The sequence below is a fragment of the Balaenoptera acutorostrata genome, chromosome 3, assembly GCF_949987535.1.
Source record: "Balaenoptera acutorostrata chromosome 3, mBalAcu1.1, whole genome shotgun sequence".
Lineage (NCBI taxonomy): Eukaryota > Metazoa > Chordata > Mammalia > Artiodactyla > Balaenopteridae > Balaenoptera > Balaenoptera acutorostrata.
The window spans coordinates 180,043,246-180,068,680 of NC_080066.1; the positions used below are offsets into that span (position 1 = coordinate 180,043,246).

The 25,435-nt window shown below is 60.3% G+C and overlaps 1 protein-coding gene across 1 annotated transcript; it reads left to right on the forward strand.

Moving 5' to 3' along the window:
- The first annotated feature begins 22,263 nt into the window (after positions 1-22,263).
- Positions 22,264-23,672, forward strand: DIO3 (iodothyronine deiodinase 3). Its single transcript, XM_007198554.2, has one exon. It carries the CDS (start codon positions 22,264-22,266, stop codon positions 23,176-23,178), a length of 915 nt encoding a protein of 304 aa, XP_007198616.2. The 3' UTR covers positions 23,179-23,672.
- The last annotated feature ends 1,763 nt before the right edge of the window (positions 23,673-25,435 follow it).

Genomic DNA, 25,435 nt, shown 5'->3' on the forward strand with positions numbered 1-25,435 from the left:
CTTGTTCACCGCTGCACTCCCGATGTCTGCTAAAGGGCCCAGCAGACAGTAGGTGCTCCACCCACAGAGGTTTGCGGACTGACTAAGTGCAGGGCGCTGAGGGCCCAGAGATGAGGCCAGCGGGGGAGTAGGGCACGAGTCTCAAGACACCAGTGGACTAAGTGAAAGGTTGGGACCCCCTCAAGGGTGCAGGGAGACCCCGGGGGTGTGGGGTTGAGGAGCGACAGGGCCAGGTTCATCCTGGGGCAACCTGGGAGAGGTGCTGGGATGGGCCGGGGACAGTGCATGCAGGGACATCATGGGGGGACTGAGTGTCACAGACCCCAAATGACAGTGGCTTCAGCAAATAAAAATTTCCTTCTCACTTAGAAGTCTGGACTGAAACAGGAGCTCCTCTCCATGTGGTTGTTGAGGTCGGCCTCCTCTCTGGCGGCTCTGACTTCCCAGGGCAGGGCCCACAGCCCCCGGTGGCCTCCCTTGCCCGGGAGAATCTGGAAGTTGCACCTGCGAGTCTGCACAAATGAATTGCCAGGCACAGGCCCTGGCCGCGCTTAGCTGCAAGGGGAGCTGGGAAATGCCATCTTCTGGGGCAGCCGGGTGCTGGAGGAGTGGCTGGTGGGGAAAGCTAGCAGGCTCTGCACGGCCACTGATTAGGAAGCAGTCTGTGCTTCGGTTCCGGAGAGAAGGTAGGAGGCCTGGCAGAGGAGGTGGCCGTGGGATAGAAGGCCCATCAGAAGGAGATGGGGTGGGAGCGGGGGCAGAGGTGGTGCGGATTTGGACAGAGGGACGGTGGCGGGAGACACTGAGACACGTTTGGCCGTGTTGAGTGTGACCTGCCTGGGGGACATCCTGATGGAGAAGTTCAGGTGACGTGGCCGGTGTGAGACACACCCGCAGGGAAGGGGCAGTGCCCAGTGGTGACCAGGCTAGAGACTGCACCAGATGAGGGGCGGCCACAGGGAGAAAGGGGGCTCAGACAGGGCTCGGGGGGCGGGGAGGTGGGCAGGAACATGCAGAGGGCAGCATGCTGTAGCCCGAAGGGAGATCATGTACTAGTGGAGGGAGGGTCTGCTAATCAATCTCCGGGCTGACATGCACCCTCAGATCCCGGGGCACGGGGGAGGGGAGGCACCTCGGAGGTGGCTGAGGGCTGAGCAGGCACCGACGTTCCAGGAGACAGAAGACCATGGTAGACAACAGAAGAGGGGGAGGCCGGGTGTGCAGAGGCGGGAGCAGGGCCATCCACCCAGCCCAGCCCTGAGGACAGCCAACCCTGGGCCTTTGCTGGACAGGGCAGGGTACACAGCCCCTTTCGCACCTGGGGATACCGAGGTCCCGCCTCCAAGCCTCCCAGCCCCGCTGCTCCCAGGGGACACGTGACTGGGGGAGGGGCTCCAGACCTGCCTCTTCTTTCTGAGCCCTGGTGTTCACTTTAAGCAGGATCCTGCACAAAACGCTCTATCTCTCATGATCTTATTTGGCCCCGGAAACAATCCATCCTCCAGAAGAGGAAAGTGAAGCCCAGAGCCATGAAGGTCACTGCGCTTGGGTGCAGGGGAGCTTCTGTGGGGTGGGCAGTTCAGGACACGCTCCCCACTCCTCCTTTAGAGACCGGGAAGCAGAGGCTCAGTGAGGCCAAGGTCACCTGGTACCTGCGCTGGGCCTGCGTCCCAGGCCGCTGTCTCTCCAGCGGAGCCCTGTAATTGTGCAGCGCACCTCAGTGGCCAGGAGCACAGAGCAGCCTGGGCGGGAAGAGGGGACCCAGAGCTGCGGAAAACCCCAGGGAGGCCTGTAGGGGGTCATCCGGGGAAGTGGAAGTCAGGCAGGGGTGCCCTGCTCCCGCTCACCTTCTTCCCTTCCCTTATGCCTGCCCCCCACCTGCCATGCCAACAGCACCAGAGTCTTGGCTGCCCTCCACTGCTGCCCCTGCAAGTCTGGGGGCCCGGCTCAGCCACGGACCCCCAGTTCCTGGAACGGCTGTGGTGGGACTTGCTGGCTCCCCAGCCCAGGTCACCGGAGCTGCAGCGGGTGGAGGTGGGACCAGGGGCCTGGGCCCCTCTGGGATCACTCACGTTTCCAGGAAAATTGCAAAATATTTGAAAGACAAATGGTCAATTCCTCATAACCCTTCTCCACTGTCCTGGAAAGAGGTGTTGGGGGGAGGGGGAGTGCTGGTGGAGAGGGTACCGTGGGGGGCCTCCTGGCCCCCGAAACCAAGCCCATCCCCAGGCAGACTTGGAGGCAGCAGGGAAGGCCAAAGGGGTCAGGGTGGGGCGAGGAAGGAAGCAGCCAGTGCTGGGAGATGGGGCGCCTCCCAGGGGACGGGCAGCTGCGGGCTGTGAAGTTCGGAAACCCCTCCGCAGCTGTTGCCCAGAATGTTTTTCTACTTTCTTCTTGTCGCTGCTCCAAGTCACAGCCCAGCCACTGCCCAGCCTCAAAGGGCAGGAGCCAGGACAATGACTTCCATTGCCCCATGAGACAGGGGGCAGCTTGACTCACTTCTCAAAAGTGATGAAATGTCATTCCAATAATTGGATGCTGAAAGGTTGGCCTTCAGGCTCACTGCACTCTGCCGCCTGGGGCCTGCAATAAAGCAAGCTGCCATGTTGGAGGGCCCCCTGTAGCCAGGAACCAAGGGCAGCCTCTGGTCATGAGCTCGCAAGGGACCCTGCCGACCACCAGTGAGGGAGATTGGAAGCTGATCCTTCCCCAGCTGGGCCTCGAGATCAGCACAGCCCAGGCAACACCTAGATTACCTAGCCTGGGAAAGACCCTGTGCCGGAGACCCAGCTAAGAGACGTCCAGAGTGAGAGCATAAATGCTGTCGTCTTAGCCACTAAGTTTTGGGGTCCTTTGTTACACAGTGATAGATGACTAATACAGGTAGCATCAGCTAAGACACAGTCAGATGCTGGCTCTGCGATCTGCAGGCTGTGACCTTGGAATCACCAAGCAGCGTCCCCCTCGGCAAACTGCAGACAGTAATGCCCATCTCCCCCTGGGGCACCAGGAAGGATAAATAATGTGATGTAGCTCAAGCACCCAGCACAGTGTGGTTGTGGAATGCTGCACTCACCTTCTCCTCCAGGAAGCCCTCCATGATCCCCCAGCTGGATCTTGCCTTCCCTCCCACGGGCGCCCCAGTGAAGTAGCTCTGTCTCCATCTGGAATGCTTTTCTTTCCGCTGAGCTTCCAATCCTTAGAATCCAGGTCTGATGCCCCAATACCCCCACCCCCACCCCAGAGCTGACACGATTCCTCCCAGCCCAGCAAGAATGCCTCCTGAGGGTCCCACAGCGGGTGTCCCACCGAATCTTGCTCAGAAGAAAAGGAAAAGGCCCACCAGGCATCGCTGTCTGTGAGATAGGACCTGGGATGGTGACCAGGACAGGCTGCGCATGTGAGACGGCGTCCCTCTGCTCATCACTCCTCCATCCCTGAGCCCCTCCTCCAGGCCAGGTTGGGGTTCAGGGCTCCAGGGCATTGAGGATGAAGGTGGAAGGAGGTGAAGCCCAAGTGGCCTGGGGGCCCTGGCCAGGCCAGTTGCAAACACCAGGTGCCACAGAAGGGCTCAACAGAGCCTTGGAATGCGGGACCGACTGGCCAGGGCAGGCTGCAGGCTGGAGAACAGCGGAATTAGATTCACTTCCCAACAAATCACTGTCCCTGAAGCACTCACCCAGGAGGCAATGAGGCAGCTGTTGGAGGGCACGCAAATGGTCTGGGCCACTGGTCAGCTGGACCACTGACTCTCAGATGCCTAGTCACATGACATCCCCTCACAGAGCCTCAGTTTCTCCAGCTAGGTAGTTCAGGATTTCTCAAAGGAAGGTAACAAGTGATTTTAAATGCTATCCAGGGGGAAAACAATTGTAAATTTCATTAGTTATTTATGTTCATATGTATTAAGACAAAAGTATATAACTAGCATATCAGACCCAGAGTTTCAGATTCTATTGCTTAGGTCATAAGCATTTAAGTTTAAAAAGCAAGTTGATTTAAATAAAAATATTAAGCAAATGATAAAACTGATGATACAAGGATATGGCATAAATCATGTCGTGAGAGTCTGGTGACCCACATTTCTTGACCAAGCAACAAGCTTCTCCTGTGTTTAAGCCACCGTGATTTTGGATTTTACCATGGCAGCCAACCCTGCATCCACACTCATACAAGCAGCCATGCAGCTAAGGAAATATGTTCAAGGCAGAGAAAACAGCAGGTGCAAAGGTCCTGGGGCAGGAACAAGATTGGTTCTTATCTCAGGGCTTCAGGGGCTTTGCACCTGCCAAAAAAATGCTGTCCTGAGGTGCAGTGAGTGGAACATCTCAAAGCAGAACAGTCGGGCTGAGCAGGGCTGGGGTGGAGGATCCAGAGCCCACCCGCCTAGCCGGCCCCCTCCTGTGCTGGCCTGTTGAAGCAGTTATTCATTCTGGGAAAGTGCCTGTGTCTGCAGAGGCAAGGGACCCCCTTCCCAAGGGCAAAGGCTGTGATATCTGTGTGTCCCAGCACCCAGCCCCCACCTGCCAAAAAAGAGGTCTCAATGGATGTTGCTGAATAAATAAAAGAGAGGCTCTGGGGACCTGTGACCTCTGCATCCGGGCACCCAGTGGGCAGAGGGGCGGCCACGTTCAGAGGGCACCAGAGGGCAGAGCCAGGAGCCAGAAGCCAGGGTGGCACTGGGCTCCCTGCCGTTAGTGGTGGGGGATGAGGAGCTGCTGTGGGGCACGATTGGGAGGCTGAGGGCAGCAAGTGCCAGCACCAAGGGGAACGGGAGAGGAGGAAGCGGTGGGAGGGGCTTCAGGGTAAGTCTGGGGCAAAGGTGCTGCCTTATCTCCCCAGAGGAAAGGAGCTGCCAGCCCCTGACTGGGCCCCCCACGGGATCTCACCGTCTGTCTCGCCTCAGCTGCCAGAGCCTCTGGGGCATAGGCTGGTTCCGCTCAAGGTCAACTCCACAGCTGGAAAGGAGCAGAACGGCTTTCCTCTCAGCTGATGTGCTGGGCCCCAGCTCTCCTCAGGGGACCCCACTGCCCCACCCAGACCTGGCCTGGCTAAATTCTACTACTGACCCTAAGAAAATTGCCATTCCTGGGCTGCAGGAGGCCACCTGGGTCTCCCATCACCAATGGATTCAAGCCAGACTCCCGAGTGGGGCCTCTGGAGCACCCCCATGTGCTGACTTTCCCTCACCCGCCTCCCGCCACACTCTACACTGATGACCCTAGACTTTCACTGGGTTCTCTGGGCCTGCCTGAGGCCAGGCCCTGGTTGGTCTCGGAAGCTCACAGTACTGGGGACAGAGCCTCATGGTTTAAACCACACCGCGGTGCAGGTGCAAGGGCCAGTGAGCACAGAGGCCTGAGCCCTGAGCTAGTCCTTGAAGGAGGAGTGCTAGTTTTCCTGGAGAAGAAGTGGGTGCTGCTGGGGGGCTGGGGTTTCAGCTGTGAAAGCTACGATCCCCCCTCCGTGGAGGGGTATCTACCACAGCCATGCCCTTGGCCATGGGCTCCCACAGCTGCAGCGGCCTCCCAGAGGGATGTTTCTCAAACCCACATCTGGCCACAACCTTCTTCTGTTTAACACCTTCAGTGGCCCCCCCTCACCATCCAGAAAAGGCTATACCCAGTGGTCAGCAAAATCACTGCCCCCAAAGACGGCCTCAACCGGATGCTGGGAACCTGAGAACATGTTCTCTTCTGTGGCAGAGGGGACTTTGCAGAAGTGATCGAGTTAGGGACCTTGAGATGGGGGTGGTCCTGGGTTGTCTGGGTGGGCCCAGTGTCATCGCCAAGGTCCTTTAAATGAAGGGGGAGGGGGCAGGGGCAGGAGAGTCAGAACCAGAGTGATGTGAGGTTGAAAGGAGGTCAAAGAAGGCAGGCAGCCTCTAGAAGCTGGAAAGGGCAAGGAAATAGATTCTGCCCTGCAGCCTCCAGAAGCAACCAGCCCCGCTGGCCCATTTTGGGCTTCTAACCTCCAGTACTGTAAGGTAATATATGGTGTTTTCTACAATGAGGTATCACCTCACACCAGTCAGAATGGGCATCATCAGAAAATCTACAAACCACAGATGCTGGAGAGGGTGTGGAGAAAAGGGAACCCTCTTGCACTGTTGGTGGGAACGTAAATTGATACAGCCACTATAGAGAAGAGTATGGAGTTTCCTTAAAAAACTAAAAGTAGAAGTACCATATGACCCAGCAATCCCACTACTGGGCATATACCCAGAGAAAACCATAATTCAAAAAGACGCATGCACCCCAATGTTCATTGCAGCACTATTTACAATAGCCAGGTCATGGAAGCAACCTAAGTGCCCATCGACAGACGAATGGATAAAGAAGATGTGGTACATATATACAATGGAATATTACTCAGCCATAAAAAGAAACGAAATTGGGTCATTTGTAGAGACATGGATGGATCTAGAGACTGTTATACAGAGTGAGGTAAGTCAGAAAGAGAAAAACAAATATCGTATATTAACGCATATATGTGGAAACTAGAAAAATGGTACAGATGAACCGGTTTGCAGGGCAGAAATAGAGACACAGATATAGAGAACAAATGTATGGACACCAAGGGGGGAAAGTGGCCGGGGGTGATGAATTGGGAGATTGGGATTGACACGTATACACTAATATGTATAAAATGTATAACTAATAAGAACCTGCTGTATAAAAAAATAAATAAAATAAAATTCAAAAATTTTATATATATATATATATATATATATATATATATATATATATATATATATATGTTCTTTTACTCCTTTTCATTTATGGCAATTTGCTGTTACAGCAGCGATAGGAAACTCATACAACCCCAACCTTTGCAGGGGTCCCCAAGACCTGCCTGCCCTGGAGGGAGCCTCTCCCCTCCCCCACTGCTCTGACCTCCCCTGCCCCTTTGGCCTTCAACCATGCTATCCCTTCAGCCTGATATAACCCTCCTTGGCCAGAGGCTGCCAGCAACTCCTCCCACACACAGCCCTCATCCCGGTGTCCCATCCTCAGCAGAGCCTTCTAAATCCTCAGGGTTCTCTGCCTTGAACAAATGAGGAATTTGTTGGAAGCTAATGGGATAGTCCATGGCCTCTAGTTCTTGGATGGGATGGGCCTAGGGTTTCTAAAAGGCCTGAGCCTCAGGAATGAAAGGACAGTCCCTGGAGGGTCCCACCAGCAGGTGGCTTGGCAGTGACCATCCCCTGGCCTTGGGTCCCCCGACTCAAGACCCAAGTTCTGGCTTCTCGTGGGCTGTGAGCCCATTCAGGGTCAAAATGGGGTGGGCACCTTAACTAATGACCCTGATCTGAGGCCACAGAAAGGGCAGCATTTTAGGAGTGAAGAACAACAGGTGTCCCTGCCCCCTCCTGGTCCACCTCCCAGGGCTCAGTCACCCCCATCAGAGTACATCTCACACCCGCACCCATGTGGCCCCTAACCCAGCCAGGAGCCCCTCAAGGGCAGGTGGCTGAATGCTCATCCCCTTTTCGGGATCTCTCCTCTGGAAATCTGCCTGCACCTTCCTGAGCAGGCCTGTCAGGGAAGCATCCAGACTCGGGTGCTGGAGAGGGAAGCACATGGGGAATCACCGCCTAAAGCTTCGGGGAGCTCAGAGGCCGAGGGCTCTCAGGAAGGGCACGGGCCACCCCTAGGACGAACCCCTGGGGTGGACAGAGGAGTCTGAAGGCTGTACTCCCCAAGGGTCCCCACCCTAGACCCACAAACAGCCTTGGGACCAGCTGCCACCCTGCATCTCAGCTCATCCCCTGTAAGAAGGGTGGCTCTGACCCTATGAGGATGGCTACTCTGAAATAAAATAGCAAAGAAAATGAAAGAACGAGTGTGATGAGGATGTGGAGACATAGGAGCCCCTGTGCATCGTTGGTATGAATGTCAAATGGGGCAGAGGAGGTGGAGGACAGTATGGACCTTCCTCAAAAAAAAAAAGTCACAGAATTACCATATGATGCAGCAATTCCACCCAAAAAACTGAAATATCGAAGAGGCGTTTGTACATCCATGTTTGCAGCAGCATTATCCACAATAGCCAAAAGGTGGAAGTCACCCAATGTCCATCAATGGGATATTTACTAGAATGGAGCATTATTCAGCCGTTAAGAAGGAAGGAAATTCGGACACAGGCTACAACAGGGATGAATCTTGAGGACATCATGCTGAGTGAAATAAACCAGTCACAAAAGGACAAAGACTTATGATTCCACTTCTGTGAGGTTCATAGAGACAGAAAGTAGAAGGGTGGTTGCCAGGGGCTGGGGGAAGGGGAAGGGAAGTTAGTGTCTAATGGGGACAGTTTCAGTTTTACAAGATGAACAAGTTCTGGGGATGGATGGTGGTGATGGTTACACAACCCTGTGAATGCCCTCAAGGCCACTGAACTGCACACCTGAAAATGGTTAAGATGGTAAATTTTATGTTATATGTCCTTTACCACAATTAAAACTGTTTAAAAGGGGGTGGCTTGGACCTGCACCATTTAATCTCAAACTATTGTTCTATAGCCATGAAACCCTTTGTAGCTTATTGAAAGGGACACCCTGTTCTTAAAGGAGAGAGTAGGGCTGCCCAGGTTGACGTGGGGTGGGACCCCAGACCCACATTCTCAGTCCTCCACCCTCAGCACCACTTGTGGGGAGCCTGAAACTCCAGGCCTCTCTGACCCCTTCCAGGCAAGTGGGTCTTGTACTTCAAGGTCCCAAAGGTGGATGGGGCTGAGGAAAGCCTTTTCCTGACTTTGCTGGTCAGAACTTCAGGGACCCTTTATTGTCACCTGGAGGTTGCCAAGGGGCCAGGTGTGGCCCACGGGGCACCGCGCAGCCAGCGAGGGGTGGGCAGAGGCCGCCAAGGAGCCTCCCGCAAAGGGTCAAGTCAGGACTGCTTCCTGTGGGCAGCTGGGCCTAGAGGGGCACATGGGAAGCCCTGGGGGCCTGTAACTCCGCAATATTAAAAACAGCTTCTGCAAAGGAAACTCCCCTTTCTCTTCTGCTGCCATTTCAGGAGATTTTGAGATTATTAATTTAAGCGCAAGAAAAGTCCTGGTGGAAAATATTCATTGTTACAAGCTGGATGTTTCATGTGGGCTCATTAAATCCACCAGCCCTCCCAGGGAAAGGTGAGGGTGCAGGGGAGAGGAGGGCAGTCCCTTTGAATAGGAATGGGGAGGGACAGGCGATAGGGGTGACCCTTCAGCTCTCACTAAAGCCAGTTCAGCCCAGGAGAAGAACCAACACGAACAAGCCCCTTTGAAACCAGGCCCTTTACATGCGTCACCTCCTCTCAGCCACAAGTCACAGAAGAGGCATCTGAGCTGCTGAGCCATTACGCAGACTTGTCCAAGGAGCCACAATTACGACAAGGCAGAGCCAGCACGCAAACCCATGGACACAGCCCTCTGTACCGCAGACTGCCACGTGCTCTAAAAAGCAGCCTCCAAGCTGTGGCTCACTGACCTCTGGTTGGTAATCACTTAGTCATTCTGCAAACAGTTGACTGACTTCTCTATCTACATCTGTACTAATTAGGATACATTTTGGCTGCTGTAACAAATGCCAGAATAACACTGGATTTAACAAGAGAGAAGGTTGTTTTTCTTTTCCCCCCCTCTCATGTAACAGTCTGAGCTTCAGCAGTCTAGGCTGATGCCGTGGTGACCCAGGTCCTCTCTGCCCTGTTGCTCTGTGATCCTCAACGTCCAGCTTCCATCCTGCAATCAACATGGCTGCTCCGGCTCCTGCCATCACTTCTGTCATCCAGCAGTGGGAACAGAAAGAAGAAGGGAAGCCACCTCTCTTTCCGTTAGGGGCAGGACCCAGAGGTTTCACATGTCACTTCTCACATGTCATTGGTCAAAGAGCTATGAGGGAGGCTGAGAACTTGAAAGAGCAGCCATGTCGCCTGCCCAAGTTTGGGGTTTCTTTTACTTTAGGAAGAGAGGAGAGTGGATATTTGGGGACAACTAGCAATCTCTGCCCGGAACACCATCTCCCCTCCCTCCCAGGACCACGGTGAGCCAAGGTCACGAGGAAAAGGCCACGCAGACTGCAGGGGAGGGGAGAGGTGGTCTGAGGAGCCAACGTCCAGGCCAAGCCTTGAAGGACAACTGGGGTTTGGAAGACAAGCTGGAAGGAGTTCCAGAAGGAGAGGTGGTAGCAGTAGCAGATGGAGCACGTGTGGTTTGTTGTGAAGAGCATGAACTTGGAGCCAGAGACAGGGGCCCAAGTCCAGACACTGAGTCAGATGACAAGGAGCCCCATCTCCCCGAGTCTTGGTTGGTGCCCCATGGAAAGGCTGATGGTCTCCATCACTGCTCGCAGGCCTGGCATTCGTGGAGTCGTGGCTGTGATGTTTCCATGGCAGAAGCGCTGGGTCAGTGTCGGGCAGGGGCAGGAGATGGACCAGAAGAGGGAAGCAGAGGCCCCACCTGGAGGCCTCAAAGGCCAGGCCAAGCCGATTGGATGTTACTCAGAAGCTGCGGGCAGTTGCAGGCAGGGCAGCCTCCTGAGCAGAGAGCAGATGTTCAAAGCCGGCTCTGGAGGATGGAGAGGAGGAGGTGAGATCGGAGGTGTAGAAGCCGAACAGAAGGCAGCTACAAAGTCCCCAGAGAGAGACAGCATGGCGCAGACCTGCCCATGTCAGGGAACCCTTCAATCCTGAGCAGGCGTTTGGGTTTGGGAAGACAGCCTGGAGGAGGCAGCCCCGAAGCTGTGCCAAGGCAAGGGAAGGGAGAGGACTCGCCCTGGAAGGGACGAGCAAGGGAAGGGCGGATGAGCCGAAGCCCAGCCATGCCCAGGGCAGACAGGTCCTGCCCTCCCCGCAACCCTGTCCCGAGGTACCCCATCCCAGCCACTCAGAGCACCATGGCAGCTGCAGCTGTGCCCGGCGATACACCCATGTCCCCCAGCTGACCCTCCCAGTAACTAGCAAGGTGGACATCCTGCTCCCATTTACAGAAGAGAAAGCTGGAGCCCAGAGAGAGCCGATCACCTCACCGAGGCCACAGAGCATTCATGCCCAGAGCCCTCGGCACTCTTGAACCTTCCTGGGTCCAATAGGATGACCTTCAGAAATGCTCTGACCCTATCATCCTGGACTCAGGAAGGCTTTTGCATCCTGAAAAAAGGGATGAAGATCAAGAACTGCTTTATCCACATCACGTCCTCAAAGCATCCCTTATGAGGCAGGGAGAGGGGGACCCCATTGAACAGAAAGACAAACTGAGGCCAGAGAGGGCAAGTCGCCTGCCCGGGTCACACTGCCAGTCGCTGGCCGGCAGGACTTGCATCCAGGTCACTCTGGCTCCACGGCCTGTTTCCAGGATCCTCGTCCTCGCCGAGGCCTCTCTCCCCTCCCCCTCCCCCCCCTCCCCTGCTCCCCCGCTGTTTTCCTGGCTCTCTCTCTGGAAGGGAGCATGCTCTGAGTCTCTGTTTCCCTGGGAGAAATCCATTTTCAGAATCTGGAGGTGTTGAAATGTGTTCTTTTTTCCTCTCCAAAGAGCCCTTCTTGAGGACAGAGGTACCCCAAGAATCCCTCTGGGGCCACCACCAGCCAGGCCAGGCTGCCTATCAGGAGGGTCTGGCCCCAGCAGGGGGCCCTGCATAGGGTCTGGGGAGGTGACCATATCCATCCTGGGATGATGGGCGGCTGGACTGCCCAGGACATGCCCGCGACCTGCAGCCTGATTTCCGGAGACGCTCATTTGCCATTACTCGGCTCTGGCTGCAGCCCTTCTGGTCCCGGAAGCAGGGCGGTTCCGAGCCCACCAGCCCAGCTGAGGACTGGGGGTGGATTCCATGTCTTTACCAGACTGTCCCCCCTCATCGTCAGCTGACCCCCTGGTGCTCACAGAAGTTCTAGCCGTAAAAGGTTCGGACATTGCTGTGAGTATCTTCTAATCCACAGAGCCAGCCTCCAGGGAGCACGGTCAGGGGCACAGGGGTCGCTGGCCGAGTGAGGGAGGGAGAGGGAGAGGAAGGGAGGGGCAGGTGTGGAGGAGGGGGGAGGGGGAGAGAGGAAGGGAGGGGGAGAGAGGAAGGGAGGGGGAGAGAAGGAGGGAAGGAGGTCGGGGGTTTGGCCCTCTGTGCCAGCACACTCACGCTACACCTGCCCAAGCACTTGCCAGCCTGCCACTCTCAAAATCTGCTCTAGAATGAGGATCTAGCCTCTCCCTCCCCATCCTGGTCTCCGCCCACACCATAGGCAGCTCTGACCCACCATCCAGGGCTCACAGGCCCTCCCCTGGGCTCTCCTTGTCTGGTGTGGGCCCCACCTGCTGACCACCCACCCCCAGGGGGACCAGTGGTAGGCCTGGGGTCTTGGGGAGCAGTTCCTAGAGTTCCTAGAACCCAAATCTCAAATTGTGGACTCGTGGGCTGCCCAGGCTGAAGCCTAGAAGGGCCCCAGGAAGACTAGGCTGTCCACCGCCCTCCCCAGGCCCACAGGACTCCCGGGAGTTCTCGGCCTCAGTTCTAAGCCTTCAGGACAGGAAGCAGGCTTGGGGACACCAAGGGGCATCAGGGTAAGGAGGTTCAGGAGCCCACCCCATGGGAGCCTCCCACAGAGCGGCCACGTGATTACTCTGCCCGCCCCCCTCCTCCCCACAACCAAACCCACCGTATCTCTTACATCTCCAAACAAGTCGCTCTAAAACTCCAACCAAACTGGCTCACTGTGGGTCCCAGAAGGGCCCATAGGAAGCCAGGTCCTTCCGGGGTGGGTTCTCTTCCCCTACCATCAGCATTGGCATCTTGTCCCGCTGGCCACAGGGTACAGACCAGGTTTACACAGGCCTGTGAAGACTTCCAGTCTGAGGGCATGACCACGCCATCATCTCTGCGATGCCAGCCCCAGGCCAACATCCAAACTCACCTGGAATTCCAGCACTCACCGCCCCCCGACCAGAGCCCCACCAAGACAGGGCTGGTGTGGTCTTCAGAACAGCTGAGCGCTGCAGGTGCTGAATGAATGAACCAACGAATGAATGAATGCACGGACATGCCACCCCGCACGCCCTTGGCAGGACTCTGCGTGGACCCCTCTCCCAGCCTCCTCACCACGGCTGAGAACAGAGGTTCCTACCACAGGACTAACTCGTGAAATCACACTTCACTTAGTACTTGGCACACAGTAGGGATTTGATGAAAGTTCTAAAGCGTCCCTGCATCCCGGTCCCTCTGTCTACAGGCGGAGCAGCAAATGCAGCTGTTACTCTGCTCCTGAGAAATAACTTAGATCTTCCACAGTCCTTCTTAGTAACCGTATTTCCTGCATGTTGAACAGCTTCACGGTAAGATGCTCCTGTCCCAGATGAACACGCCTGCCCTCCCAGGAACACCCCCAGGCAGGGAAGGGAGGCAAGATACGGCCCCTGATTCAGAGGGACCCCCACTCTGCCCTTCTGCCCAAAAACCTGCCCAGCAGGCCAGCTGACAGGGAAATGGGGGGGTTTTCAGAGTCACAGAAGGGGGTTCCATACCCCTGCACCCACCCCCCAACCCAGGGGCCTGCAGAAGCTTCTGGAAAGAGGCAAATATCAGAGGCAGGAAGCCTGCCTCCCAGACTGCTCTCTGTCTCTGCCTCTCTCGATGGCTCTCCCTCCAACCTACGATCTGTCTCTCTCCCTGAGACCCCTTGACCCCCCAGCCCTAGGCTGGAAGTTCCTTTACAAATCACTGGGTCCATCCCCTTCGTATAGGTGAGAACAAGAGGCCCATGGGGGCAGGAGTGTACCCCAGGTCACGCACAGGTCGGTGTCCAAGCAGGACGCGGGGCCATTCCCTGAAGGACTCGCCAAGTGCATCAGTGAGCCCACGTGCCATTCGGACCACGGGACACGGGTCCTCCGAGAAGGGTGCTGCATCTCCCTCCCTGTCGCTGACGCTGGCCAGTCCTCCAGCCTCATATGGCTGTGGCAGGGGAGGGGTGAGGGGGGACCTGAGACCCTATGGAAATGCGTCTTCCCTCGAGACCGGGCTTGAGTCAGACAGGCTGGGTCTGGTCCAGCTTGGGCACCGGCTCCTACGTGACCTTGGGCCAGGTGCCAGGAGGGCAGGGTGAGGGTGAGACCAGCTCCAGTCCTGGCTCCATCCCCGTGGCAGAGGGTCCTGCACACCTCCCGGTGCCCCGAGCTTCCCCGGTAGCTCTGCAGGCCCTCACTCCCGCGTGGGTGCTCTCCCGGGACCTCCCTGAGCCAGCAGGATGTGAGCAGACACAGAACCAGCAGTGGCTTCAAACGAGCTCGTGCATCAGGGCCGCTTCCTTTCTGTGCCTCTCTGCCATCCCCCTGGGATCGGGCCCGGGTGAGCCTGCTGTAGGACGAGGGACCCGTGGAGCGGAGCATCCCAGCCTGGGCCATCCTAGGTCGGCTGACACTGGCCAACACCCACGCACACCAGGGAGCCTGCCAAGATCAGCAGGGCACCCTGAGCCCCTGAACCCCACAGCACGTGAGAAACCATGCTCGCTGCTGTGTGGTTATTTGTCACCCAGCATCGCATGGCAGCGGAGGGCCAACAGAGCCTAACTCACCAGGAATGCCGCCTGCTCTGAGACGCGCCGTCACATCCCCTCAAGCAACTGAAGCTTAGAGAGGCTGAGGGCTTGCTCGAGGTCACCCTGAGAGTGGGTTCAAGTCCAGACGCTCTCCTGGGCCCACCATGCGCTGGCCTGGCAGACAGCTGAGTCAGTCCCAGTCTGCCCTCGGGGAGCCTGAGGTCAGTGAGGGGACACGGAGAAGCAGAGCTCTCTGTATTTCAGGATGTGAGGAGAAGGGGCAGTTGTGGAAGGATGAGGTCAGCTTCTGCAGCTGGAGAATGAGGCGGCGGGGAGGGCCCTCTTGGTCCACCCTGGCTGCACGGTCACCGCCATCACCCCCCCCCATTCACGGCCCATGAAACCCTGTGACACCACCAGTGCCCGTGAATTTCACCCTTTCAGAGCTGAACTGCCGCCAACCCCTTCCATCCGATCCGTCAGACACTGGCAAAGGAAAAGCAGCCATATACAGACAGCTGCCATGTGCCAGGCACACCACATCCACGCCCCCCTGGGCTCTCCACAAACCCACAAGCAGAGGGTACCAGCACCCTCCTTCAGAGATGAGCAGCACAGCGCAGAGAGGGCCAGGGACGCACCCACGGCCACACAGCCTCTAGGAGGCGGAGTCAGGATTTGAATCAAGTCCGTGAGATTCCAAAGGGCGAGCGACCCCTCAGATGGAAAGGCCTGGTCCTTGCGGGATGGTCTTGGCCGATGGGCATCCAGACCCTGCCACAGCCCAAAGGCCCTGGAAACGCCATCTTCAGAGAAGTGTTTGCACTGGCTCGGGGCCAGCAGCCCAGCACTCGGCCCGCTCCGCGTGGGGTGAGCTGGCTTCTCCGCCAAGGGGAAGGCACCGTGGAGTTCATCCCTCCTGCCCTGTTCCCTCTCCTTGTCAGCAACCACCTTTCCCCACACGGTGTGAAATTCCAGAAGCAAAGCTTTATTATGCCCACCATGCTGAGGCTCGACCCTCTGCCCACCCCCCCAACCCCCGCCCAGTGCTGGAATCTTCTCCTGAGACCTGCAGGCACCTCCAACTCAGTGTGTCCTCAAAGATCTCAGCAGACCTCCTCTTCCCCAGGGCTCCCATCAAACTCCGAGGCCACCCAGAGCCTCCCCCCGCCCAGTTCCCCTCCCTCCTCGGGTAGGCCCCTTCTGTCCCCAGAGTACGCTGATTGGACATCTCCTGTTAATCACTGAGTGTGAGTTTTGGAGTCAGACATTAGCTATGTGTTCCTAGGTAAATCACCTCTCTGAGCCTCAGTTTTCCCATCTATAAAATGGGAGTAACAAAAGTTCCTACCTCGTTAAAAGGTGGGGTTGAATGATCTGCCCATTTCATAGATGGTGAGATGGAGGCACAGAGAGTTCAGGTAACTTGCCCAAGGTCACACCCCTTGGCCGTGGTAGAGTGACACAGAGGCTGCTGTGACACACAGAGCCACACAGACTCTGCTTTCCCTGAGGCTTCAGGTCTCCCACCAGCTCCTGAAGGTCTCACCGAAGACAAGGGGCCTTTCCCACGAGCATACCTACCCCCCCCCCCAGGGCGCTTGCTGGGCTGGGGGGCTCCTGGAGGGCAGACACCACGCCTAACTCGCTGTGCACCCAGACCCCTCTGGGAGCCTGGCATGGACCAGGGTTTGGGCTGGGGGCAGGGGGCGGGGCCCCAAAACAGTGCAGGAGGGCACTCTCACCACAAGACAGCCGGGTCTGTGGCGAGCCGTCCCCGGGGAGCGCACTGCTTCCGTCGCCGCCTTACTGGCTGTCTCTGAGCCCTCAGCAATGCCAGGCAAGGGTCCCCTCTGCTCTGAGCTCCTCCACGCTGGCAGCCACGAGCCTCACGGCGTTTACTCTGCACACAGCCCTGGGGCGTCTGCACCATGGTGATCCCCAGATTCCGAGACCCAGGCTGGCTCGCCTCAGAAGCTGTATCACTGGGATGCCGACCAGCACGGCCACACCCACAGGCGCACATTTCAGGCAGCTGGACGGTCACTTCTGTCTTCTGGACATTGGGAGTCATAGCCAATTGGGTTTAACCACCAGGATATTCAAGGCAAAATCCGTGATGGGTCCATGGCCCACGTGGAGGGCGCTGAGGCTGCCCTGGGTCCCCAGTGGGGAGTGGGTCCTTCCTCGTTTGCACTTTTTCTTCTCACCTGTGGCACCCCTGCTCCTCCACGGCTTCCTACAAAAGGCTTGAAGTGCACTTCAGAACAAGGCCGGGTGTAAACAGACGCACACGCGCACACGTGTACAGCGGGCACTGCCGGCATCGGTAACGCGAACACAGCACAACCACAGCACCGGGCTCGCCTCTCAGCCGAGGAAACTGAGACCTGGAGAAGCAAAGTGATTTGGGGGGCCTGTCTGCTGGCTGGTTGTACCCCACCTTTTTCCAGGGAGGGTAAGAGATGAGCAGGACAGACTGACCCCAAAGATGCCTCTCCAGCCAGCTTTAGGGCTCAGAGCAGGATCTGCCCGTCACACGTGTGGCCAAGCCTCCCACCGCCCCTCGAGCCCCAGGCAGGTCCCACAGCCACGGCCTCCCATACAGGCCCTTGGGCGAGGAGTCGGCCCAGCCTCCGCAGGGGTCTGGCCGAACACTAGGGAGCATGCAGAATGCTCAGCTGTGTCTGAGCTCAGGGCAGGAACAAGTCAGAGCCAGGCCGGGTTTGAGAGTTAGGGATGGGCCAAAATGTGAGGCCCCAGAGCTGCGGCAGGAATGGGGCAGGTGAAAAACGGGCTGGGAGCAGATACTGAGGACCCGAGGCCAGAGGCACCTTCTGGCCTCAAGTGGGGGTCTCATCAGTCCCAGAGCGGCATGCAGGGGCAGGGCCCAGAGGACTTCCTAGAACCTTCTGGAATTGTGGAGGAAGAGCACAGGGAAGGCATTGGAAAGCAGCCATCCAACCCCCTTGCAGCGCAGATGAGGCCAGAGGGAGGGACAGGACACAGCCAGGTCACGCAGCAGGTAGCCAGGGCCTCACCTCCAGGCCTTCCCCTCTCTTCGACCGGGAGCCCTGCGCCTCCCCCAGTCCTGGTGTGCTGCCAACACTGCTCCTGCATCCAAGCTCTGGGGCCCCAGCAAGCTCTCCGGGCCCGGGGCCCAGGCTGCCAACCACCCCAGAGCCCCCCGTCAGCGCCCGGGACGGTGCCCGGCCGGGGTGTGTCACGTGAAGAGAGATGGAGACCCTCCGTGTGAAGGACACCGCTAAGCCCAGACCGCTGAGGCCGCAGCCACCAACCCACCTGCAGGGCGTCCACCCGTTCAGCCGAGCCAAGCTGGAGTCCAGAGAGGTCGGGTCAGAGGGGAGGTTTGGAAAGAAGAAATCATTCTTGAAGCAAAAGAAAAGGGTGAGCACATTCGGGGGACGGCCCGGGTACCCGTGGGAGGACCTGCTTATCCCAGGAAGGAAAACAGATGGGCCAGCGGCCAGGGGACGGGTGGATTCACCAAACAGCACATCTGAAGGGTACCTCCCGGGCACTGCCTACCCACGGCCCCAGGTCCTCACTGCCCGGCCGCAGAGGCGCCCTACCTCGCTCACAGCTGCCTGCCAGCGTGCAAAAGGGCGGGATGAAATATCTTGAAGTTCACCTGAAACAAGTTTTCAATTAGTCCACACTGCACTCAGGTACTCATTTCACAAAGGTTTATTGGGCTCCTCCAGGGTGCTGGGTGCAGGTTAGTCACTGCAGAGGATCCCAGCAGGGCCTGAGTAGCAGCCGACACAGAAACTAGTGGTGAAACATGCCCGGGCTGAGGATGCGGCCATGAGGAAGGGAGAGGGCACAGGAGGGCGAGGAGAGAGGGCTCGGCTCCCCCAGTGGGGGTGGGGCAGGCTGGACCCAGGTGGAGGTGAAGACAGAGGAAGAGAAAAAATGGGAGTCGCCAGGGGAGGGAGGAGGGTAGAGGGAACAGCATGAGAGGAGGCTCAGAGGCAGGACAGGGCCTGGGATCTCCCGGAGCGTCAGGAGGCCAGTGGAGGGGTCAGGGGAGACAAAGAGTCAGGAGCCAAGGAGGGCTGAGGCCCAGAAGCCAGGTCACTATGATGCTGGGCAAGGGCACAGCCAGGACGCAGCCGTCACTCTGCGACCCTCTTCGCCAGGTGTGCGCGCTCCCCCTTCTCCTCCCTAAAGCTCCGGGGGGCCCTCTGTAGGGTGGCCGGACCCGCCCCATGGTAAGCCTCAGCATCAACCTCCCTGGTGCTGGGAGCTGCTCTACCCATAGGGAGACAGAGGCCGTGCCCACCGCACTCCCACCCACCAAGCCCCACACGGGGCACTGTGGCGGAGGGGTCGGAAACAAGCCTTCCCCGTGTGGGTACCCAGCCCCCGGAGTACAGTCTGGGAAGAGGGGAGGCCCTCCCCACCCTGCCCCGGATGTTCCAGGGCCCCAGCTGCCTGCCCCTCCCCCTAGCCCGTGTCCAAGTTGCTCCTGGACACCAAATGGACCCAGTCCAACTTGTCTTTCCCTTTCTTTCCCCTGCCCGCCCCCTGCTGGAGCTGCTGGAGGGCAGGCAGGAAGGAGGCCAGCCTGCCCAGCCCAGTGGCGTGGGCACAGCCCCAGCTCCAGCTCTGGTCCCCCTGGGCCTGAGGCTCAGTGCCCCCCAGAGTCCCAGGTAGGACTTGGCCTCGGGCCAGGACAGGTCAGGGCAGGATGGGCAGCTGGTAGGAAGGGCCCTGGGGAGGTGGGGAAGGGGACAGGGGCTGCCTGGGAGGAGAGAGGGTGTAGGAGAGGGAGGAGAGAGGGTGTAGGAGAGGGAGGAGAGAGGGAGGGAGGAGTGGGGTGGAGACACACAGCACTGGAGTGAATCACCACACCAGGGTCTGTGTCCCAAAGGCCAGTACCACCTGGACCTTGGGTCTGTCCTCACCTGCACTAGGGTCTGTGGGAGCCAGACGGTCCTGAGCGCCTTGTCCAATGTCCTGGAATCCCAAGGTGTGAGGTGTAGCCTGCCAGCCCAAGGAACAGAAGCAGATCCACTGGAACAGCTGACAGCCCTGAGAACAAGCACTGCTCTCCTGAGCCTCCCTGGGGCCAGAGGGCTTGGGGGTTGGTGGTCTCGCTGGCTGCCCACAGAGAGTCCAGAGGCACCACTCTTACCTCTGCACCAGACCACGTCTTCCCCACGCACCACCACCACCGCTACATCCCAGCCACTTCCAAAGGCTCTCCCAGCCCATGGGGGCTTTTTAATTTTCTGAGACTAAATGCAGAAAGGGGGAAGGGGGGACTGCCCCGTGGCCCTAGCCCAGTTCCTGTGTGGGTGGGGGCAGGGCACAGGTCCGAGACTGGCACCCCGCAGAAATCAAGGAAGCAGGGCTGGAGGGTCTGTGCAACAAAAGTTGGGACTGCCTCAGCCCCTGCCCGGGAAGGGGCAACCTCAGGCCCCCAAAACGCCTCTCAGAGACCAGCCAAGTAGAAGACTTCTCTCCCTATTCTCCCCACCTCCCCCGCAAAAAATAAGGCAAGGAACCGATTTGCCAACTCAGAGGTGCCCTGCGGGGGTGGGGAGAAGGCAGGGGGGACGCCCCCCCCAGCCAGGTTTGGATCGGGGAGAATTCCCTAACCCACCTGAAGACCCCCCCCCCTTACCCACGGTGGTGAGGGGCGGTGCGGGGCCGCTGAGAAGAGCGGGGAGGAGGCTGCCTTTCCTCTGGGTGGGAAGTTCCCCGGCTGCGCAGCCCCCAACGCGGCCACCCCAGGCAGCAGAAATATCGCCTGGCTGCAAGAAAGAGCAAAGGGTCTACCTTCACGCCCCAGCCTTCCGTCCACTCGGGTCTTGACCTGCTGTTGCCACGGTCCCAGGTGGGAGCTCGCGGGGCAGAGGGTCCCGCCAGGGCCGCGAAAACCGGAGGAGAGAACCTCTGCCCAAGATGGGCATCTCCCCCCGCGCCCGCTGGGGCCCTGTGAGTACTGGGTGGGGGCTCCTTGCCCCGAGGTTGACTCCTCCGGACTTGTGCCCTCGCCGCCGCCGCCGAGAGCGGTGCCCTCGCCGGACCCGGCCCAGCGAGCTCCCACCTCCGCCCGGGGCGCGAGCGCTGTCTCCGTCCCGGGAAGAAGTTAGGCGGCCGGTCCCCGGGGCGGGTGGCGCACGGGACGCAGGCTGCAGTGGCGCCGGACTCGGGCTCAGCCACCACCGCCCCAGACGAGTCCCCGCGACCGCGAGGGCGTCCCGGGCGGCTCGACTCCCCAGGGGTCCAAATCGCTCGCGACCGCGTCCAGGCCTCCCCCCGGGGGGCGAGGCGGGCCGAGGCTCGGCGGGCCTGGCTCCCGGCTTCGGGGACCCCAGGTCAAGGTACTCCCCGCCCCGCCGCCCCAAGTCGCCGGCCCCGCGCCGCGCGTAGCGAGTCATCAGAGGATCTCGGACGCGGCGGCAGGGCCGACCCCGGCCCCACGGAGTTGGGGAGTTGCCCCGCTCCCTAAAAGCCTCCACACACATTCCCCGTTGAGAGTACGCACTTCCCGCGTCCCGGCGCCTCCGCGGTGAGTCGAGCCGCAGTGCTCCGGGTCGGCGAAGGTGGCTCAGCGCGGGCGCTCCAGTCTCGACGTTCCCGGGGCAGAGAGCAACGTCCGGGGACGCACGGGACGGGTGCGCCCGGCGGCCGGGTCTGCGCCGGGCGAGGCGAGCGGCAAGAGGGGAGCGCTCCGGCGTTCAGGCAACAGCTACCCCTAGTGGGAGAGCCGCCCGGGGCCGCCGCCGCCCCGCGCCCGCCGCCCCGCGCCCCGCGCCCGCCGCACCCCGCGCCCGGAGCGCTCCCGGCTCAGCTGGGGCGCAGGGACGGTGCTGCCTTCCCCGGCCCTCTGCGTCTCCGGCGGCGGGCGGTAACGGGCCCGCCGGCCCTGCCCTCCGCACCTCCCCGCCGGTCCCCGGAGGCCGCTGACCCGAGAACTGCGGCGCCTAGCCGGGGCGCGATGGGACGGGGCGGGCGCGGCCGGGGCGGCGCTCGGCGGCCTCGGGCGGCTGCGGGGGGCGCCGAGCGCGGTGTGCGTGGCGGGGCGGTGCGGGGGGCGGCCGTGTGCGAGGCGCGAGTGTGAGCGCGCGCGGGAGGCGGGCGGGCTCCGGGAGGCGAGCGGCACCCGCGGGCGAACGCGGCAGGCGGCGGGGGCCCAAAGTTGCCTCCTCGCGGGCCCGCGTCCCTGGCGGGGCGGGAGCCGGGGCCGGCGAAGCGGCGGCCGCGGACCCGGCCTCCGGCGGCACCTGGGCAGCGGCCCCGCACGAGCAGCAGCGGCGGGGGCGGCGTTGGCGGCGGCGCGCGGGAAGCGAACCGGAGCTCCGGCGCAGCGCGGCGGCCGCCGGGGAGCTCGGCTCAGGTGCGCGGCGAAGGGGGCGCGGGCCGGAGCTGGGCCGCCGGGACCGGGGCGGCGCGGCGCTCGCGCTCGCCGGAGGACCTCCGCCGCGGACCGGGTCCCCGCTTCAGCTGCACGTCCCGGGCGCCCGCTGAGGTCCGGGTTACCCGCCCCCGCGAGCGGGCTTCGGGGCCCGGCCCCGCCCCCGCCGGCCCCCGGCCGGGCCGCCCCGCCCTCCGGCCGCCGGTGCCAGCCCTCGGCCCGCGATTTCTAAGGCACTGGCCGCGCCGCCGGGTGATCCCTTCGGGCTCAAGTTGCAAGGGGGCGGACCCGGGCCGGAGGTGGAGTCTCCCGCCAATTGAAGCCTCGGCTATAAATTGAGCTCCCCGCAGCGCCCAAGCCCAGATGCCTCGCCAAGCCACCCCGCGTTTGGTGGTGGGGGAAGGTAGAGGGTCCCAGGGGACTCTGGGGGGCGCCGCCACCATGTTCCGCTCCCTGCTGCTTCACTCCCTGAGGCTCTGCGCCCAGACCGCCTCGTGCCTCGTGCTCTTCCCGCGCTTCCTCGGCACGGCCTTCATGCTCTGGCTGCTCGACTTCTTGTGCATCCGCAAGCATTTACTGGGCCGCCGACGCCGGGATCAGCCCCAAACTGAAGTGGAGCTCAACAGCGATGGCGAGGAGATGCCTCCTGACGACCCGCCTATCTGCGTGTCCGACGACAACCGCCTGTGCACCCTGGCGTCGCTGAGGGCGGTGTGGCACGGCCAGAAGTTGGATTTCTTCAAGCAGGCGCACGAAGGCGGTCCGGCGCCCAATTCCGAGGTGGTCCTGCCCGACGGCTTCCAGAACCAGCACATCCTCGACTACGCCCGAGGAAACCGCCCGCTGGTGCTCAATTTCGGCAGCTGCACCTGACCACCGTTCATGGCGCGTATGAGCGCCTTCCAGCGCCTGGTCACCAAGTATCATCGTGACGTCGACTTCCTCATCATCTACATCGAGGAAGCGCACCCCTCGGACGGCTGGGTCACCACGGACTCTCCCTACAGCATCCCGCAGCACCGAAGCCTGGAGGACCGGGTCAGCGCAGCGCGGGTACTGCAGCAAGGTGCTCCCGAATGCTCTCTCGTCCTCGACACCATGGCCAACTCCAGCAGCTCCGCCTACGGCGCCTACTTCGAGCGCCTCTATGTCATCCAGAGTGGCACCATTATGTACCAGGGCGGCCGTGGCCCCGATGGCTACCAGGTCTCCGAGCTGCGCACCTGGCTGGAGCGCTACGCTGAGCAGCTGCATGGCCCTCAGACCCGTCGAGTGTAAACAACCAATGGACAATTGACTGAACTTGGCGGGCCATGCCTTCGAGCCTTCGAAGCCCACGTGCAAACGCCCCCAAACAAAGTCAGGCTTGGCGAGGGCCCAGTGACACAGATGTGCTGAGCCATGGATCTAAGGCTGAGTCTGCCCTCTCAGCCAAGCCACCTGAAGACTCTCCTCCACCTCCCCGGACTCTGCCTTTGTGACTGCCCTTGCCTGTACTTGCCTGGCTCGCTCTAAATCCCTTTCTGAGTGCGGAGGCAGCGCCACCCTTGCCTGTGTGCCCCTGGACTTGTCCTCGCAGAGGCCCCCGCCACGCGATCTCACACGCCCTCCCCAGAAGAGAATAGCCAGCGTGCCTTTAGCCAGGCGCATTGGCCCCGCGCTAAGAGACTTTGGCTGCGCCCGCGCGCCCTAGGCGCAGCTGGGTTCCAGCAGCGCGAGCCGCTCGCCTTAGTTGCCTGGCACCCACACCTGTCGCGCACGGGGAAGGGATGCCCTGCTGCTTTTGTGTCTATTTCTTGTCCCTGAGTTGGGGGGGAGGAGGTTTGGGGTGGGGAAGGGTAGGCAGGGTTATTTCCCCCCTTTATTTTGGGTGCTCACGAGCCCCGCTGCTGATGACGAACTGTCTCTAACTGGTCTTGACCACGAGCTGGTTCTGAATTGCAGGAGGCTCGCAGTAGCGCCTAAAACGAGAGGGGAAAGTGCTCTGGGTTTCCATGAGGAAACCGCGTCAACGGGGTGGGAGAGGGAGGTTGGGGAACTGCTTCGGGACAGAGGAAAACGGCTTGGGAGGCATTGGCGAGGTTCGCAGCGCCCCAGGGAGAAGGAAGGGGCTGGGGCTCCTGGCACACGGTGTTTGAGTGGTGGAGTCTGGGGGAGAAAGGTGGGGGGAGAGCCTGGGAACCCCGAACGAGGGGTCTCCCAGGCAAAGCTGCCGACTGCGGGGCCAGAAGGCGGGGGGCCCCTGATCTGAAGGCCATTTAGTGATTGTTTCGCTGGAAATATTCCCTGTATATAAACTTCTTTTTACACTACAATAATAAAGGCTTGGAAGTAAATTGCTTTCGGGTTGCCTTTAGTCCCTTTATTTTTTCTTCCCTCTGAATAGCGGCAGTAATTAAACACAAATCTCTCCCTCGCGTCCCCATAGTGACCCTGGGGGGAAGGGTGGAGAGAAGGAGCCTAGCTAGCGGGGGCGCGGGAGGGTAACGAAGAAGGAAAGGGGTCCGTGGCGGTGCCCGGGAGGCGCACAGCCACGCACGCACCCGGGGTGGGGAACGTGAGGTCGCCAGGAGAGCTAAGAAGTCGAGCCCGGCTGGATCCTGGAGGGAGGCGGGAGAAGCAGCGGGGCCCGCACTTGCCACCGCGCGCGCGCACACACGCACGCAGTTACAGCTGACCCTGCAGCCTCCCATCTAACTTCCCCCAGCGACAGTCGGTGGGGGGAGGGGACGGTGTGGGGGAGGGCCGGGGGGCTTTGCACCAGGTAGGGCTGGGCTCCCGCCCACCGCGGGCACCTCTGCGCACCTGGCTCCTCCCTAACCCCCTTCTAGCACCTTCCTACTCCCTCGCGCCCTTCTCGAACCTACAAGATCGTCTCCCCCACCGCCCAATCTCCGCCTGGCTGCTGGGGTCCCCGGGAGGCGCTACTAGAATAGCGCAAGGTGGCGGAGGGAGGGGCGACGGGGGAGGGAGAGCGGGCCTGCAGCGCCATCACTCTAGCAGCAGCTCCTACCGCGGGACGGGGGTGGCGCCGAGTGTGCCCCCTGCCCAGGACACCCCCTCCTCTTGCCCCTCCGCCGCTTCCCCAAGTTCAAGCCAAACCTCGTCACCACCCCCAACGCGCTCGGGTCTGGGAAGCGGAGGAGAGCGAGGTGGCCGAGCGGAGAGAGACCAGAAAGAGAGGGAGGGCGGTGGCCGGGACCGGGGCTGGGAGAGGAGGGGGTCGTGGCTTAGGGCACAGACCCCCGCCCGCTGCCTAGGCCAGGCGCTCTCTCGCAGTCCCCGCTCTCACTATCTCCCCTGTTGCTCCGCAGGTGAGGACGACTCCGCGAGAGCGAGATTAGCTCGGCCCCCTCCTCCCTCTGCTACTGACCCCTTGAGCAGAAACGTGGGTCGGGGGAGACAGAGAAAGGAGCGCTGAGGCGGGAGTCCGTGGACCGGGAGTCGGGGTAGGCGAGGAGCCGAACCTCCCCGGCCAGAGAACCCAGGACCATCCCAGTCCCGGGATGGGGTGGGGGTGGGGGCGGTGTCGGTG